This window comes from Mesoplodon densirostris, chromosome 10, assembly GCF_025265405.1.
Source record: "Mesoplodon densirostris isolate mMesDen1 chromosome 10, mMesDen1 primary haplotype, whole genome shotgun sequence".
NCBI classification, from domain to species: domain Eukaryota; kingdom Metazoa; phylum Chordata; class Mammalia; order Artiodactyla; family Ziphiidae; genus Mesoplodon; species Mesoplodon densirostris.
Genome location: NC_082670.1, coordinates 82,664,071 through 82,680,189, shown reverse-complemented (window position 1 = coordinate 82,680,189; position 16,119 = coordinate 82,664,071). Strand labels below are relative to the sequence as shown.

Sequence of the window (16,119 nt, the reverse complement as noted above, 5' to 3'; positions counted from 1 at the left end):
GGTGCTTTAATTTACAGAACTCAAAGGAAGCATAATGCTCAAATATTTGAGGACGGCTCATGTATCAACCACTGTTTAATTTTGGAATATGCCTACTTGCTTGACACAATATTTTACCATCTCAACAAATGTTTAGCCTTTTTTTCACTTGACTAAAGAGAAATAAGTTTCACATCGCTTCATTCACCTTCTTATGTGCATATGCTGGGAAAGATTGGATGTTAAAAAAAAAAAAAAAAACTTCCTCATGTTCTCTCTACTACATCTAAATCTGTTTACCAATTCAAAGCTGCTAAAAAGCCCTGCATTCTCCTGCTAAATCAACTGGATGGCTAGAAACCAAACTGTAATGTAACAGGAAAAAAAATATATATCAATTTATTTTCGTGACAGAACATTCTTGAGAAGGTATAAAACGGTCTGGTCCCTATGCCAGTTTTCTTTTTTCTTTCTTTCTCTGTCTTCCTTTTTTTAAAGGGCTTTTGGCTTTTAAGCCAATCCTTTTTATAGTTATATAACAGTTCTAATATTTTGTGACATTTTGTATTGTGACACTATAGATGAAATTGTCATCGGACTGACACTCTGTGCTGTTTATTCCTTAATTACAACTGTTAACACTGTAGAGAAGTGTGCTCATCTGCCAGCACATGCTATGAAAACAACATTATTGTTACCCACACCAACACCCACTCAACAGGATATTTCCAAGATGGTAGTTTAAAGGAACTTATCAACACAATGGACTTTTTTTTTTTTTTTAGTCGTCTTTTAGTCGTCTATTGTCGTCTTATAAAACCACAAACCAGTTTAAAATTGAAAATCTTTCATTGTGATGTGGACTCCTAAGCAGGAGCTGCTTTTATAATTAGAAAAATTAGAATTTTTTTTTGAGCACTCCAGCAGTGGTGGATTGAGGAATCCCAAAGCTATTGAGGGTTGTGACCCAAAAGTTTCTGACTGACAGTTGTTTGAGAAATAAAGAAAATAGAAGGGACAGGGAAGGGTAGATTTAAAGATGAAAAGATGAGAGAAGAGTTACTTGTGTTCACAGGGTTGGCAATCTTTAAATAACCAGGTCAAAATCCAGTGACCATTCCCAGTTCTAATAGGTGTCCTTTTTCAGAACCCAGTCTGAGCCCTCCTGAAACTGGCTACTTATTGAATGCTTGGTAGTTTAGTTCTTGCTTCGAGAATTTTTACAGGTCCAGTGATCTATGAGGGACAAAATCCTATGAATCTATTTCCTGATCAATATTATTATACTAAGTGATTGTCACTGTCTTTTCATTTGTTCAAAAGCTAAAAGAGTGAGCAAACAACCACTTGGATCCTGAGCCTTATCCCCATAACAAAATAACTGAAAAGTAAAGATTATAGAATATGTAAAATCAGAACTACTGGTATTCACTGTTTCGGTGATAGTGACAGTAAATGACTTTTTTTTTTTTTTTTTTTAACAGCACACAACACTCATTCAGCAGCTTATTTAATCAACAGTCCACCTTTCAGTATCAGCTTCTAACACTTCCATGGGTTGGTAGAAAGCAAATTCATGACACTGAAAGAGTAGTAGGTCTTGCAGTGATGGCCTGAAAGTTCCAAGTCTATTCTCAAATCTTCATTGTCATTGAGGAAGTAATGAGACAACGTGAACATGTCTGATTCCTAAAGTTCCTGCAGTGATCTGCATATTTTTTAACACTCAGCTTTCCTAAATAGGTTTTTCAAATAGTATGTGAAGAAGCTATTGCTGCACCTCCTTTTGAATGGTATCTTCTGCTTCATTTGGATTTTCAACACCAATAGGATATGGTGCTCTTCCTAAAAGAAACTGTTCCCATTTGGGAATATATTCTTCTACTGATGCCCAGTAAAGAGTCTGGAAAAAAAACCAACATCCAAAAGTAAAAAAGCATATCAAGCAATTGAACTTGGCTCTTCATAATAGTCTAAATGTTTATTCACTTAAGTGTGTGTGTGCGTACACACACACACACACTCACACATATACGTAGAATGCACTTCCTCTACAGAATATTTTATGTTAATTTTAGAAAAAAATCTGGCTACTTACTAGTGTTAATTTTCAAATTTCTCAGTAAAACTAGAGCCTGGCAGAATTACAGGTTTTACAGTTTTATTGTGATTTTACACGCCCTCTTGTGGCCAATCTTGTGATTATTACCAGTAGTATCATTTATGGCTACACAATCATTAAAAGTTTTTGTTTACTGTTCCCAATCCCATACCAAATGATTGCCCATACTAAAATTATCACAGTGAAATGATTCAACATGAACAACTGCTTTAGAACTAACAGAAAAAGATGTGACCTGGATGAGATCAGCACCTGAAATATAAGGGGCATGCTGGAGGATTCAGGTGAACTGACCTCTTAATTGTAGGGGGGAAAAACATTTAAAATTATGCACCCGCTATATCTTTTAGAAGAGCACCTGATATGGCAAACTGTAACTTCTTCCCACATTTTTTTGGATAATAACAATAATATTAACATCATCTCGCTATTTTTAATTCAAGTAACTTGGAAATTGAGACGCTGTGTTCCTAGACTGACTGTAGCAGTCTGTAAGCTGTAGAAGCTCATACTGCATTGCTGTATGGCATCTACACGCTTGCATGGTTTCTTGGCTGAGTGCCCTAAGGAGGCCAAAGAAAAGTCAGATGCCAAAAGCTCTGTGTCATAGGAGGGCATTTGATATGAGATCATCACTATCCAGCTCATTTTCAGAACTCAGTCAAAGAGTTAGATAGCATTGGGGAGACATAATTATTCACGTTGAGCATTAAAAAGGTAGGGGGTGGGGGAAATTCCCTGCCAGTCAAGTGATTAGGACTCAGCACTGCCACTGTGGTGGGCTTGGGTTCGATCCCTGGTCGGGGAACTAAGATCCCGTAAGCTGCCTGGTGCAGCCAAAAAGTAAAAAATAAAAAAAATAAGATGCTGTTATTAAAAAAAAAAGAAAAAAGGTATGAGGGCTCTGAAAGCTGAAAATGATGAGGGGTTCTATGTATCTATGCATCTATGCATGTGGTCTGAGAAGTAGCCTGACATACTTAAAATAAAGGTTATCCTGCTGTGCGAGACTAGCTAAGAAAAATACCAACCAAGGCCTGTGGTTGGGTGTTTCTCCGCCATTCACGGCTGGATTAACCCCTATTGTGTGGGCCCTGTACAGGCCAGAGTAAGGTATTGGAAAATTCAACAAAGGAAAAGACATGCCCAAGGCACAACTTTGAACGGGAGTTCTTTCTATCCTTGATCACTGCCTTTCCTTATTACTCTAGATGACACAGAAAATTGCAGGGCAAATTCTCAGCCTTTAATTTTTGAGTCTATTCACATCCCTGGTTAGGCAGCAAACAAAAACTGTATTGAAAAAAGGTCATTAAAAATATAAAATCAAACTATTCTATATGTAGCAAATTCCCTTTCAGCACACATACATTCGTATACCAAATACGGTTTATTTTTGCCAACCATCTTCCCAATCTGTTCTTGAACTGAGCAAAATCAAACAGACAAAAGCCACGCTATACTGCATGATAATATGCATTTAAATAGCGTTGGTTGCATCTTTGGTGAAGAGACTGAGCTGCTACTTCTAACATCAGCCAACAGGAAAAGCATTTTGGTTAGGCTGTCATCTTAAGATTTAGTGCATATTGTCTGTTAGGATTTAACAAGAGAGTCGTTTCTAAGTGACTCGGTGAAAAGACACAAGGTCTTGATAAAATTTTCACTTGATGTAAAATTTTTTTAAAACCCAGATACTTACAGATTACCCACTACATACAAAGCATGGCACTGTGGACATAAATCAGTGAGACACATCTCATTTATTTTACTGAATGAAGGAATCTGGGATATATACATACACAGCCACTTACAATGCACTGCTAACCGAAGAGCCTCTCTTCCTTTTTTTTTTTTTTTTGAGGGTCTCTTCTTTCACATTTGTTCCTTAAGATTCTCACCTCAAGAGAAGCCACCTCAGGCGGTGGAACTGGATGATTCTGGGTCTGTAGAGACTTCTCTGCCGCTTCTATATCCTGTAACAGATAGAAGCATTTTCAAAACAAAATGTATTTAAACCACACACACAAATGGCACCTGTAATAGCAATATCTGTATCCCAGATCTCTCGCTTCAACTCTCCTCTGGATATACAGTTTGAACTGATGGACAGGCACTGACAGATCACTGCTTAATTAACCGGTTTCAAAGAGAGGATGCAGGGTTTCTTATTTTAAAATAAAAAGCAGGGATGGGGGTGGTACTTCTAAGTTCTGCCTTTTTCATTTTAAGTAGCTAGGAAATGCCAATAATTCTTGGAAAAAGAACTTCCTCTAAACTGTTCAGAGTACTAACTTAGCTTTAAAATCCTTTAAAAACAGCCAGATGGATAAAATAGTCAAATATTCTGATACGAAAAACAATCAGATACTCAGACCCATGCTAGGCTGACCTTCAAAGTGAAGAGTTCTAGTCTGTCCAGATGATGCAAATGGTATATGAATGACACACATGATATTTGTTCAATATTCCATTGTTTAATTTTATACTTAGGCAAATACTTCCCATATTGAAAAGGTCCATGAGGTACCTGAGTACTTTGCAACAAGAACCTTTCACTATGCTATCTAGACTTTTAGTATCAGATTGCTAAGCTAATCTCAAAGGCAAGTTTTATTCCTAGGTAGTACTGATACATCCTTCAGCTGATGGCATTCAAGTATCGTGCGGTACTTTGTAGTTGAACTTGTAGATGTTTGTGTTTTCTCTTATGTTTGTAGAAACACAAGTGTACTTAAGGTGGATTCATACGTCAGTAAAGATTTTATCTAGATCTGTGCATAAAGTTCACGCCCAGAAATGTAAGACTCTGCAAGTTGTTACAGAAATATTCGAGCCCTGTTAAATAAATACTCCCCGAATCAGCACCTGTGCTGTCTTCTGCTTCCTTAGGTTTGTCAAGTTTCCAGGGTGTTGGTTGAAGGCCATGTGAATTTTGTCTCTCCTTTGAGCTTGGTGAGTTGAGAGAAGAGAGAAAGTTCTCTGCTCCATGTACAAGCACTGGAGTGATCTAAGTACAGGGCTGTTGGACAGAAGGAGAGCGATGGAAAAGGGCGTGGGAGTGGGGTGTGAAGAAGCCAACGCTGAACAGGAGAAAAGAGATAGCAGATGGCAGCGGCGGGAGCAAGGAATGGGTGTGAAATGGAAAAGGGAAAAACAGGAAACTCCCTAAAGGGACTCCCCGAAGTTGCACAACCAGTAATGCACCTGCTGTCTAGAGGAAGGTGATTTGAAGGGGAAAGACAACAATTTAGGGGTAAAAAGCCCAGCTATCAGCATCTCTCCCATACCAGAAGTTCACGGCCAAGACAGGCTTAAAGAGCTCTTGATGCCGATGATACAACAGACATGGGAGACCAAGTCTTCTGATTACATTGAAATTGAAGAAGGTCCCGGAAGAACCACTTTTTACTTCTAGAAATCAAACAATAAAAACCAGAACCCCAATTTTACCATTATTCTAAGAACAAAGTTATCTTTACTGGGAGATCTGGGTGCCACTAGCACCTGTAGGCAAGATTAAACATTTTTCTTAAAGATCAGAAAATAAGGATACTGAATATCTCGTAGAGAAGAGCAGATCTGCCACACAAAGGGCAGGAGATGAGTTTAGGAGGAGGGACGTGTGGCCTGGAAAAGCAGGCCTGAGTCAGCCTCACCTAAGCAGGCCTAAGTCAACTGTCACCTCTGCAGCATTTCAACAAGGGATTATCACCCCTCCGGAGAACTTCGTCCTTAGCTTAAGTCATATTTCACTTTCTTAGATGTTTCACTTACCTCTCGGACTCCTTCTCCTCAGGTGGCTCCTTTTTTTCTGGTTTAATCCTCAGGGTGGGCTTTCTTAAGATTTGTGACATCTGTCCCCATCTTTTTAATTTTTCTCCCTCCAAGACAGTCGCTGATCTAGCTTTAATTATTACTGAGGAGGGATGGCTAACTTTTCTTCCTAGCCCTTATTTCTCAACCTGATAACACTAAACTCATCTTTTTCCACTGAATGTATTGAATGTATAATAGTGGGACTTCTCCCCACTCAGATAGCTATGCTGTATCCTCAAACTCCAACTCTTCTTATTCCTGCCATTGAAAAATGCAAAGTTCCCTGTATTGTTCCATCAGGATGTCTCCTCGAGCCTTTCCATGTCATTCTCAATGCTGTTTCATTCAACAAATATTTAATACTTACTTGTACTCATGCCTAGGCCATATCTCACTTTAGTTCAATCCATACCTAACATGGAACTGATTAGTTTTGCTAAAAAGTACCTTAAATATGTCCTCCCCTAGATTAAAAAAAAGAAAATTGGTACTCACAACACAAAGGATCAAACATGCCTTCCTTAGCCTGACCCAAAATCTTGGCGATTTGACCCCAGCCTTCTATAGCAAGTTAAATCTTAATACTTCCATATAAGAACCTTCCTTTACACTATATGCTGCCCGAAGGTAAGGGCTGTGTCTCATACAACCTTTAAGCATCTGATAATCTAACAAAGTGCAGGGTATGTACTAGGTACTTAAATATTCATTAAATAAATACAGACTGAGGTATCAAAGTTTCCTGAGTATAAACCAAAAACTTAAAAGAATTTTTTTTACAAAGCACCCAAGGGGGTAGGGGGAGAAAAGGAAAAAAGAGGAGAGGAAGAAAGGCTAGTTGGCCAGCTTTACCTGTACCTTGTTGCCTTGCCAGCTTTACCTGTACCTTGTTGCCTTGTTGTATAGATTTGTCACTAGACCATTTAAAATTTTATATAGTCAGAGAACAAATGAAAAAGCAATCCCTACAAATTTGAAAATAAAATGAAACAAATCTAACTGCTATCTAGTGGTGGCATAACCACATGGAGAAGAATTACATAAAGTGGTCTTAGAACACAGTATTTTGAGTGAGCATCCCTAGTGAGGTACACCCTAATGACAAAAAGGATTGTAAAAAGTATGTTACTGAAAACCATTCTCAGTAATTACATGGGTGGTGACAGTGCTGTCTGTATCACAGGATGAAGTACATCAGTAGTTACATTGGTATTGGGAAATTCTTTGGGACAGATTTTTGGTTTGAGGAAAGGAACTTAGAGGTACAAGATCCATGATTTTTTAAGTTAAATGTCTTGCAAACTGGAATTCTGGAATTTCTGATATGAGCTCCTAATGTATTTTATCTTAAAAAAAAAGTTGCAATAAACCCCACTAGTGCCCAGATAGAGGGCTCTGAACATATTTCCTACCAAAAGGATCCAGGGCTCCTTGGAACAATGGCCAACTCCAGGTCTAAGCAGCAAATGCACATGATGAGCCTGGCAGATTGCATCAGACCAGAAAGAAAGGAAACTGTCAGACTGTTAAGATGCCATCAGAAGCATTCAGGAGCTAATCTGACGAGGCTCTCACTTGGTAAAAATGGGACAAGTTGAGAATAAGTAGGAATAAAAATGGAAATGGATTGAAAAATTTCAAATCCCAGACAGCTCAAAAACAAAAACAAAAAAGCAACCAAAACCAACAACACCTAATTGGTCACTTTTGGAAGATACTAGAGAACCAACCTATTATTCTGAAAAGTAAATAGAGAGAATCGAGCATTCATCATGCTTTTTCCTCTGTGCAATATACCTCAGTGTAACCAAATAATTGATGAGGGGAAGTTTCTCAATATAAATAATCAGCAGTTGAATGAGAATAAAATAATTGAATATTGCTTTTTGCAACCCCTAATGAATATACTTAGGCAATGATCATCAATGACTAACATTCCAAAAAGAGAGAGAGAGCCTGGCATTACGGAAGTGTTCTTCCCCAAAACATCGAGCTTCAATCTGATCAGGCCTCTGTAATCTGCACTGTTAGTGGAGTATTCCTTAGCCTTATGTGGCTGCTGAGCCCTCGAAATGTACAAGTCTGACTTAAGGTGTGCTGTAGGCACACAATACACACTGAATTTTGAAGGGCTAGTAAGAAAAGAGAATATAAAATATTTACTAATGTTTAATAGCAGTTACATTTGAAATATTTTGTTTGAAATTTTAATAATATTTAATCTGTTTAGGTTGACGTTATTAACAATGGTTCCTAGGAAATTTAAAATTACATATGTGGCTTGAATTATATTTCTGTTGCACAGCACAACTTAGATCTGTCAATTATAGGAATGAGGGGGAAGAGAGGAACGTGTTAAGTGGGTACCTCAGTGATAGAATTAGCAATATCTAGAAACTCGACAGGACAAATGACCCAGTTCCTTTAACAAATACATGAAAAGGGGGGAAAAAGGGCAGGAAGTACTTTTAGAAATTTAGGAGATGTATCAATTACAAATTGGATTTTATTTGGAACCTGATTGGATATTTGAGGATTTATTGTTAATTTCTTAGGTTGATACTGTTATTTTGATTTTGCTTAAAATAATGCTGATCTTTTAGCAATAAATATTGAAATATAGAAAGAGATATACTGAGGGACTTCCCTGGTGGTGCAGTGGTTAAGAATCCGCCTGCCAGTGCAGGGGACTGGGGTTTGAGCCCTGGTCTGGGAAGATCCCACATGCCGCAGATCATCTAAGCCCACGTGCCACAACTACTGAGCCTGCGCTCTAGAGCCCGTGAGCCACAACTACTGAGCCTGCATGCTGCAACTACTGGAGCCCACAAGCCTAGAGCCCGTGCTGCTCAACAAGAGAAGCCACCGCAATGAAGAGCAGCCCCTGCTCGCCGCAACTAGAGAAAGCCTGCACGCAGCCACGAAGACCCAATGCAGCCAAAAAAAAAAAAAAAAAACAAAGAGAGATACTGAAATATTTACAGATTAAACAATGCAATGTCTGAAGATTAGCTTCAAAATGATCTTAAGGGGTGGGGGTGAGGAGTATAGACAAAACAAGGCTAGCTGTGTTCTGATAATGATTGAATCTGGGTGATAAGTGCATGGAAATACATTCTTCTATTCCTTCTTTTACACAGGTGTGAAATTTTTATAGCAATTAAAAACCAAGCTTGCAGTGTGGGTGAAGGTATAAATGTTACTCTCTGGCATGAATCTTGAATCTGCTGTAGGACGCTCCCATTCTTCCTCACTCCAGAGTGTTCATCCATCCTCCTCACAAGAGGATGTTTGTTACCACAAAATCGCCTTTTTGGGTTAAACTAAATTTTGTGGAGGGAAAGGTGGGAGAGATGGCAGTTTATATCATGGAAGTATCTGTAGAAATAAAATCCTCTGTCTTTTAAATCCATTATGTTTTTGCTAAATTTCATTGCATTAATACTAATTGAAAAAATCACTGAGCCTATTTTCAAAGGCCGCTATCTTCTATATTTATTGACTAAACCTTCACTGTGACTTTTCTTTACTGCTTAGATTCGTATTCATTCTTTTACTAATATGTTTGATGGAATTAGTCTCTTTCTTATTGCTCCCCTTTTAAAATCATGCTTTGATATTTTTGCTAATTTATTTTTTCAAGTGCAATTAGAGAAATTTTTGTTGGGATTTTATTAAATCTAAAAATAACTTTGTGACAACTGACTTAGAAAAATAATAGTCTCCCCAGGCAGGATTAAGGCGTATGTCTCCATTTAAATTTTCTCTTAAAGCTCCCACTGAAGTGTAATAATTATCTTAATACCATTCATGCAGATCCCTTGTTAAAAGCATTCCCAATTATATATTTTATAATTTTATTGCTAATATGAATGTGCTATTTTCCAGCTGTATATATATAGGATTGCTGTTGTTTTTTTATATGTTTACATTTTATCCATTAATTTTACTCAACTCATACCAGTTTTGAAACAACTTTGGCTTCTCTAAGTATAAAACTATATCATTGAAAGATGCTAGTGTTATATCTTTCTTTCTGAAAGTTAAAGCTCATGCCCTTTTAGTGTTTATGATATTGTTCAGAACATGTGAGTAAGGTCAAATAATGGATGGTGATACAGTCATCCCTATTTTGTTACTATCTTATAGTAATGCTGCCAGGTTTTAATGGTACCATTTTCAAGTGCACGCTGTACTTAAGTACCTATCCTGCTATAACTTAACCTGTTCTTGACAAAGGGGTATTAGGAGTAGTTACCTTATGGTTTCCTCATCTCTAAATTAAGGGATTAGCCCAGATCATTGGTTTTCACAGTTCCTTAGAGCCACAGCAGTGCAGGCAAGGAAGGGCTGAATGGATAGGGCTTTGGGCCAAAGCAGGTCCACTTTTTAATCTATTTTATATCTTTGGGAAAAGTTTTTATGCTTAAAAAAAAAGACCTTTAGATAAGAATCTAAGCTATATGCTTTTTAAAGTCTCTCCCAACTCAAATTGTGTAATCAAGTCCTATTTATTTTACTTTCACGATAACTTCTATGAGAGAGCCACTAAAATTATATGCAAAGTTAAAGAAAATAATATGCGGGAAAGAAGGACAAAAAATTCCAGATCCAATTATTCAAAGTATGTTTAAAAGAAAAACAGGGAAAAACTGCGTCTCTAACAGCAAGCACTGTATCTGGGATGTAAGAGATAGTTGAAAAATGTTTATAAAAAGATTGAAAGGAAATACACAAAAATATACTAATTTCTAAATGGGTAGATGATATAGAAGGTATGCTTTTTCATCTTTGCTCTTTCAAGTTTTTTTATAGTGAGAATATATTACTTTGATTATTAAGGGAAAAAACACCATACCAAACTGTTTTCTAATGACTATGAAACTAGGTTCATTATCTTCCTTCTAGATATGACAAGGAGCTACCTTCCTTAAATTCAATCTCTCCATTATTGAAATCACTTTGCATCTAAATAGCAAATGACTCTTTCTTAAAGACCCATTCATATGTTTCTTATATAAGTCTCTCTCTCTTTTTTTTTTTTTTTTTTTTTTTGGCTCACTTTCAGTACTATATTATGTCTACATACCAAGTCTCAACTTCTTCATCTGGTCTCAGAATACATATTCAGCCTTGTTTCCTGTGACTTTCCAAGCTAGTTAGCTTAGGATCCCATGAACATTATTAGTAAGGCCATTCATTCTTCTTCTGGTCTTGAATCTTCCTTAAAAATTCAATGGCATGCCTTCCCATCTGCCTACTGAAATGCAGCTCCAGCTTAGCTTCCTCTCTGAGACCTCATAGCATATTCTAGCTTTCAAAGAGTTTTTACACTTACTCCTAAAGTGCTGAGTATTACACATAATTTAATTAACGTTTGATCATACAAGGTCTCTATTTTGTGTGTGACAACCTTATGTCATCAACTGAGCCTGTAAGCTACTTGATCTAAAGAACTCTAACTTATACTTACTTTATTATCCTCACTTTCTGCCCAGAACTAGCTCAATAGTAAGGCCCTTCTGGGCATTCATCAAATACTTTCTCATTAAAAGGAAGACACTTAATATTACCTGCAGTTGCTGTAATAAGTAGCAAACAAGCCTTCAAGACTTCCAATGTAGATTTTCTGACTTTTCAGTGCAAATTCTAGATTATCCTATATATTTCCACTTAAAAATAAATATTGCAAACACCATTGGGCAAGTAAGACATATGGCAATATAGAATGCTTTGGTAGCACTATGGCTGTGACTTAAATTACTGTGGATCAAACTGCCAGAAGCTGAGAAGATAACTGAATTTTCCTCTTCCTTTATCCTCTAGTGAGGACAGAAGAGAACTACATCATGCCTATCGATGAAAATATTTAACAATAAAAAACTGAAAACACTGCTTTATAACTTAAATAATATAGCCTTACTACCAAATGTTTTAGTCATAGGATCTCTTGGAAGCTTGAATGGAAGCAAACTTTAGGGTTTTAATTATGGATGAAGCCATACAATTCTGGAAGCAAAGTATAGCAAGCAGCCAAAAATGTTACACATATGATTTTACTCCAAATGGGCACACTGGCCAAATGGTGAGGCCTTGCGCAATCACATACTTTGACCACCTCCTCCATCACCATCAAAAGAGATCGGGGAAATCTGTTATCTTAGATATGAATTCTGTGTGTTGACTGCGGCCCCAGTAGGGCAAAATCAAATTGTTTTAAATACATGATAGGTGCTTTATCGTGTTTCAGGATCTCCCTACGAATAAAAGAAGATGGAAGATAGAAGCTATGTCTTGTATTTATTCTTGCACAAAGGTGACCTTAAAATTCTTCCTGTGGTGACTGATTTTTCCTTAGCCTAAGCAAACTTCAAGTTTTTTCATTTTAAAAAATGAGAATCCATGCTTCTGGTCCAATTAACATGGGTTTAAAAAATAGACAGTACCTCATTAATTCTTTCTGTGACTCAAAACGAAGAAATTACATAAATCAAAGTTATGAAGTTGACCTAAAACCTTTTTGCATAGTGGGGAAAATATATTTAATTCAGAGAATCTTACCTTTAAAAGACTAAGGTTCCTTTGTAAAGCAGTCTCAGCTGTTTGCATCTGAGAGGCCTTTTCCTTGTTTTGATCTCCAAGTTTATTCTCCGTTTGTTGAAGTAATATTAATCTTTGTGATACTCTAGAGAAAATGAAGATTATATAAGTTTAAAGAAACATTTTATTGCTTGACCAATATACTGATAAATAACTCATTTTTAATTGCACCTCCCTTCAAGTTCAATCTGTTTTGAAAGCCAATTACCATGTCAATAAGACAGTGAAAAACTTAGGTAGTTCAGTATGTCTTAAGTCTTGGTAAAATTATTTTTATTTTCATATGTATGCTATAAGTACATGTTTCTGTTTTGGTAGCCTCTCTGGTCTTTTGAAATTATTGTAGAGTGTTGAAAAATATTTAGTGAAAATGCAAACTGTAATACATATCCCTTTGTACACATACTTATATATACCTCCCCACACATACGTTGATATAACTTGCTATACGAAACCTTCTGCTTAACACTTCAGTACCCCTGAATCTTATGTTACACATTTAGAATTGTGCTAAACTTCCATATGTTTGAAGAAGCAATAAAAATATTTTTTTTCCTCTTTTTCCAAGAGAAAGATGATGGTTCCATATATGAGTGAGAGGATGTGTTTACACATGCATACTCACAACAAGGTAAAACATTAATTGAAGAAAGATGTAGAAAGGTGTAAGTAAATTATCAAACTACTTTGTTATATATATAATGGACTTTAAAAGTTTCTCCCTGGTTATATGCTCATTTTTAAAAGATTTTGGTCTTATTAAATGATCAGATGAGAAAAAAATACACAAATGGTACACCTAACAGTGTAACCATTTCCCAAATAGTTGAGATTTTCAAGAAACACTGTGTTGCACAGGGCTGTTCTTGAGGGGAGAACTAAAACCCCAGGTCTCTGAACAGTAATTTTTGTAAGAAAAATACCTTAGGAGGCCACGGTAGATAGCCTGGTAATTAAAGAAAAGGAAAACATGAGAGCCCACAATACAGAGGTTAGAGAAGGGTTAACACTAAATATAAGTGCAGGACTGGCCATATAATTTGCAGCGCCCAGTGCAAAATGAAAAATTCTCTCCTTGACAAAAAATTATTTGCGGTCCCTTGTTAAAAAAAAAATTACTGGGGATTTCAAGATAGTGAAGTTAGAGCATCAAGTGCAGGGCCTGTGACTACACAGTCACATACCCATGAGAGCCAGCCCTTGGTAAGAGGTTTAGAGAAGTTCATTAAATACCAATGTGGAGTATAGAAAGGTTAGAGGGAGAATGAATTTACCTAGATATTAGTAACAAGAATTAAGAAGACATAAAACACAATTAGACCTTTTAATCTTTGTTATTCTCGAGGGATAATGACATGCCTTAACACCAAAATCTCTCAAGTGTCAGAAAATTAAAATGACACACTTACAGATTTTTAAGTCTTCCTATGCACACAGTTTCACTAATAAAGCCAGGACAGTTTATACATTGAGATTAGCCTTTTTAAAAAACTTACATCTCTTCATGTCTTTTAGAAAGGCGAATTTCTTGAGCAAACAGGGACGTCATCTTTAATCAAAGCTGCCTTTATAAGCCTTCTGCTAAATAATAACATTTAAAGTTACTTCTACCACATGTCCTCAGCTTTGCAACATTTGATCATTCACCACCTCAATCCACTGGTTCTCTCAGAAGGGAAAAATACAACTTGAGCTATAATAATGTATAAAATGAAAGGAATGCACTTAAAAACACTTTTACTCATGATACATAGTTTTTCATATGCCAGATGCATCCCAGAACACTGTGACACAGGTAAATGCAGCATATTTCCCCTCTTCTTTTTTCCCCCACATTTTAACCTTCATCAGAATTCAAAACAAACAAGCAGCTGGTACTAAGACTAGTAAACATTTTATTGAATCAACAGAAAGAAAGAAAAAAAAAACCCACTGTGTAAAATTCAACAGAGGAAAGTGCCTGGGCCAGTACAGACAGAGGTCTAGTGAACTACCTGGAAGACTGAGTCTGAAGGCAAATATGGTTGGGTGCAAGAGCTGAACGTGCCTGTCCAAAGGGAGAATGCAATTTGAGCTGTAATGATGTAATAAAAAAACAGGAATGAAAATTCCTTCTTGGAATGAAGCACTGGCTTTCCTAAATCTTATTTAGTTAATACTGATTGTTCACCGCCTGAGTGTCCAGCACTGATTTTTTTTTTTTTAATTGAGCCCTTCCTTCACACACACATGGAGCGTAGGACACTGAGCACAGCTAAGGGAAACAGAAACACCGTCCTGCCCTCAACGGGTTTCCTCCTCAAGGCGCCCGCTCTGTTTTCAGCACCACGGACAGCAATCACTCGCAGGCTCGCCCGGAAGGGGTCGAGTTACAGATACTTTGCGACGAAATCACTGCAGGCCAATCCTCGCCGCCTTCTTCCCAGTTTCGGATGCAGCGTCAAGGAAATTCCTGGAAGTGAGTCCAAAGTAACTTCTTTTCTGTTGCGACCACCATCAGCACTTCACACTAACCCCAAGACAACGTCTGCCTTTTGAACCGAAGATCCGCTGCTTCTAGGAGTCATCAGCCCACGGACCACTCAAATTCCGCGTACACTGGAAGGACTCGCGAACTTTCCTCATCACCCTCTTCCCCCTTAACAGTATCCTCCCCACCAGAGCGCAGCCGTCCTTCGGACACTCGGGGCACTCACCCGCAGGCCGTCCTGCCGTCGGACCTCCCTCACTCACCGAACCCCACACTGACCTCTTCCGCGAGGGCACTGCCGACTGTGTGGACGTTAGGTCTCGGTGCAGACCTGGGCGTGGTCACGCCACCATCTTTGCGCAAGCGCGACGCGACGCGAGGTGATGTCATCACGTCCTTATAAAAGGAGAGCGTCTCTCACCAAAGGCTAGTGAAGTGACGCTGCTCTGAGGAAGTGAAGGTTGGTGGAGGACTTCAGGAACCCCAGGGAAAATCCCTTTGGTGGTAGCTCTATTTCAAGCGCTTTTTAAATGGTACCTGCGTGTGTTGAAAAGACTTCAGAGAGTGAAAATGGTGTCTTAGAAGGCAGAACATTACAGTAGAATGGGGAAGGGGAAAAACACTTCAAAGTCGTCCAGAGACTTTACAGTCAATTCCACAAGAGCCTAAGAAAGAGCTTCGCCCTGGGCATCTGATGCTGCGCCCGGCAGCAGAGCTCTGCCTGCTTGTAGGGCAGCCCCCATAGGGACAAGGATGCTGATCTTTCACTTCTTGAGGAATTTGTGTATCAGTCGTCACTGAATACCCACAATGCCTGGTGAGATGGATGCCATTCTCCTAATTTGACAGATGAGGAAACAAGCTTGGTCATTTACGTAAGTTGTAGCTTGAAACCAGCAGAGCCTCATTTAGAATTCCCGCAGCCCTCAGGACAAACATTTGGGAATAATCCCTTAGTGTTGTAAAGTGCATTCTTAAACATCCTTTTCTCCCCTTGAAATAACTTTGTGAGTTACATGGTAGTATCCTCAGTTACAGAGGAAGAAGTTGAGGTTCAAGAGGGGTAATGTTTTCTTCCTGAAGTTTACTGAGTTGGTAAAGAGCAAAGAGCTAGGACTCCAATCCAGGT

General features: G+C 37.9%; 1 protein-coding gene across 5 annotated transcripts; it reads right to left on the bottom strand.

Annotated features, from left to right (window-relative positions):
* Nucleotides 1-221: 221 nt before the first annotated feature.
* CEP15 (centrosomal protein 15) lies at nt 222-15,349 on the bottom strand. 5 transcript variants are annotated; one of them, XM_060111292.1, is made up of 6 exons: nt 15,217-15,335; nt 14,515-14,972; nt 14,017-14,101; nt 12,482-12,605; nt 4,003-4,077; nt 222-1,882 (listed from the first exon to the last, which is right to left on the bottom strand). In XM_060111292.1, exons 3-6 carry the CDS (start codon nt 14,067-14,069, stop codon nt 1,748-1,750), a joined length of 387 nt encoding a protein of 128 aa, XP_059967275.1. In that variant the 5' UTR covers nt 14,070-14,101; nt 14,515-14,972; nt 15,217-15,335; the 3' UTR covers nt 222-1,747. The 5 variants fall into 5 exon arrangements, with proteins under 5 accessions (XP_059967275.1, XP_059967277.1, XP_059967272.1 ...); XM_060111294.1 differs by lacking the exon at nt 14,515-14,972 and having other exon boundaries at nt 14,017-14,098; nt 15,270-15,349; XM_060111289.1 differs by lacking the exon at nt 14,515-14,972.
* Nucleotides 15,350-16,119: the final 770 nt, after the last annotated feature.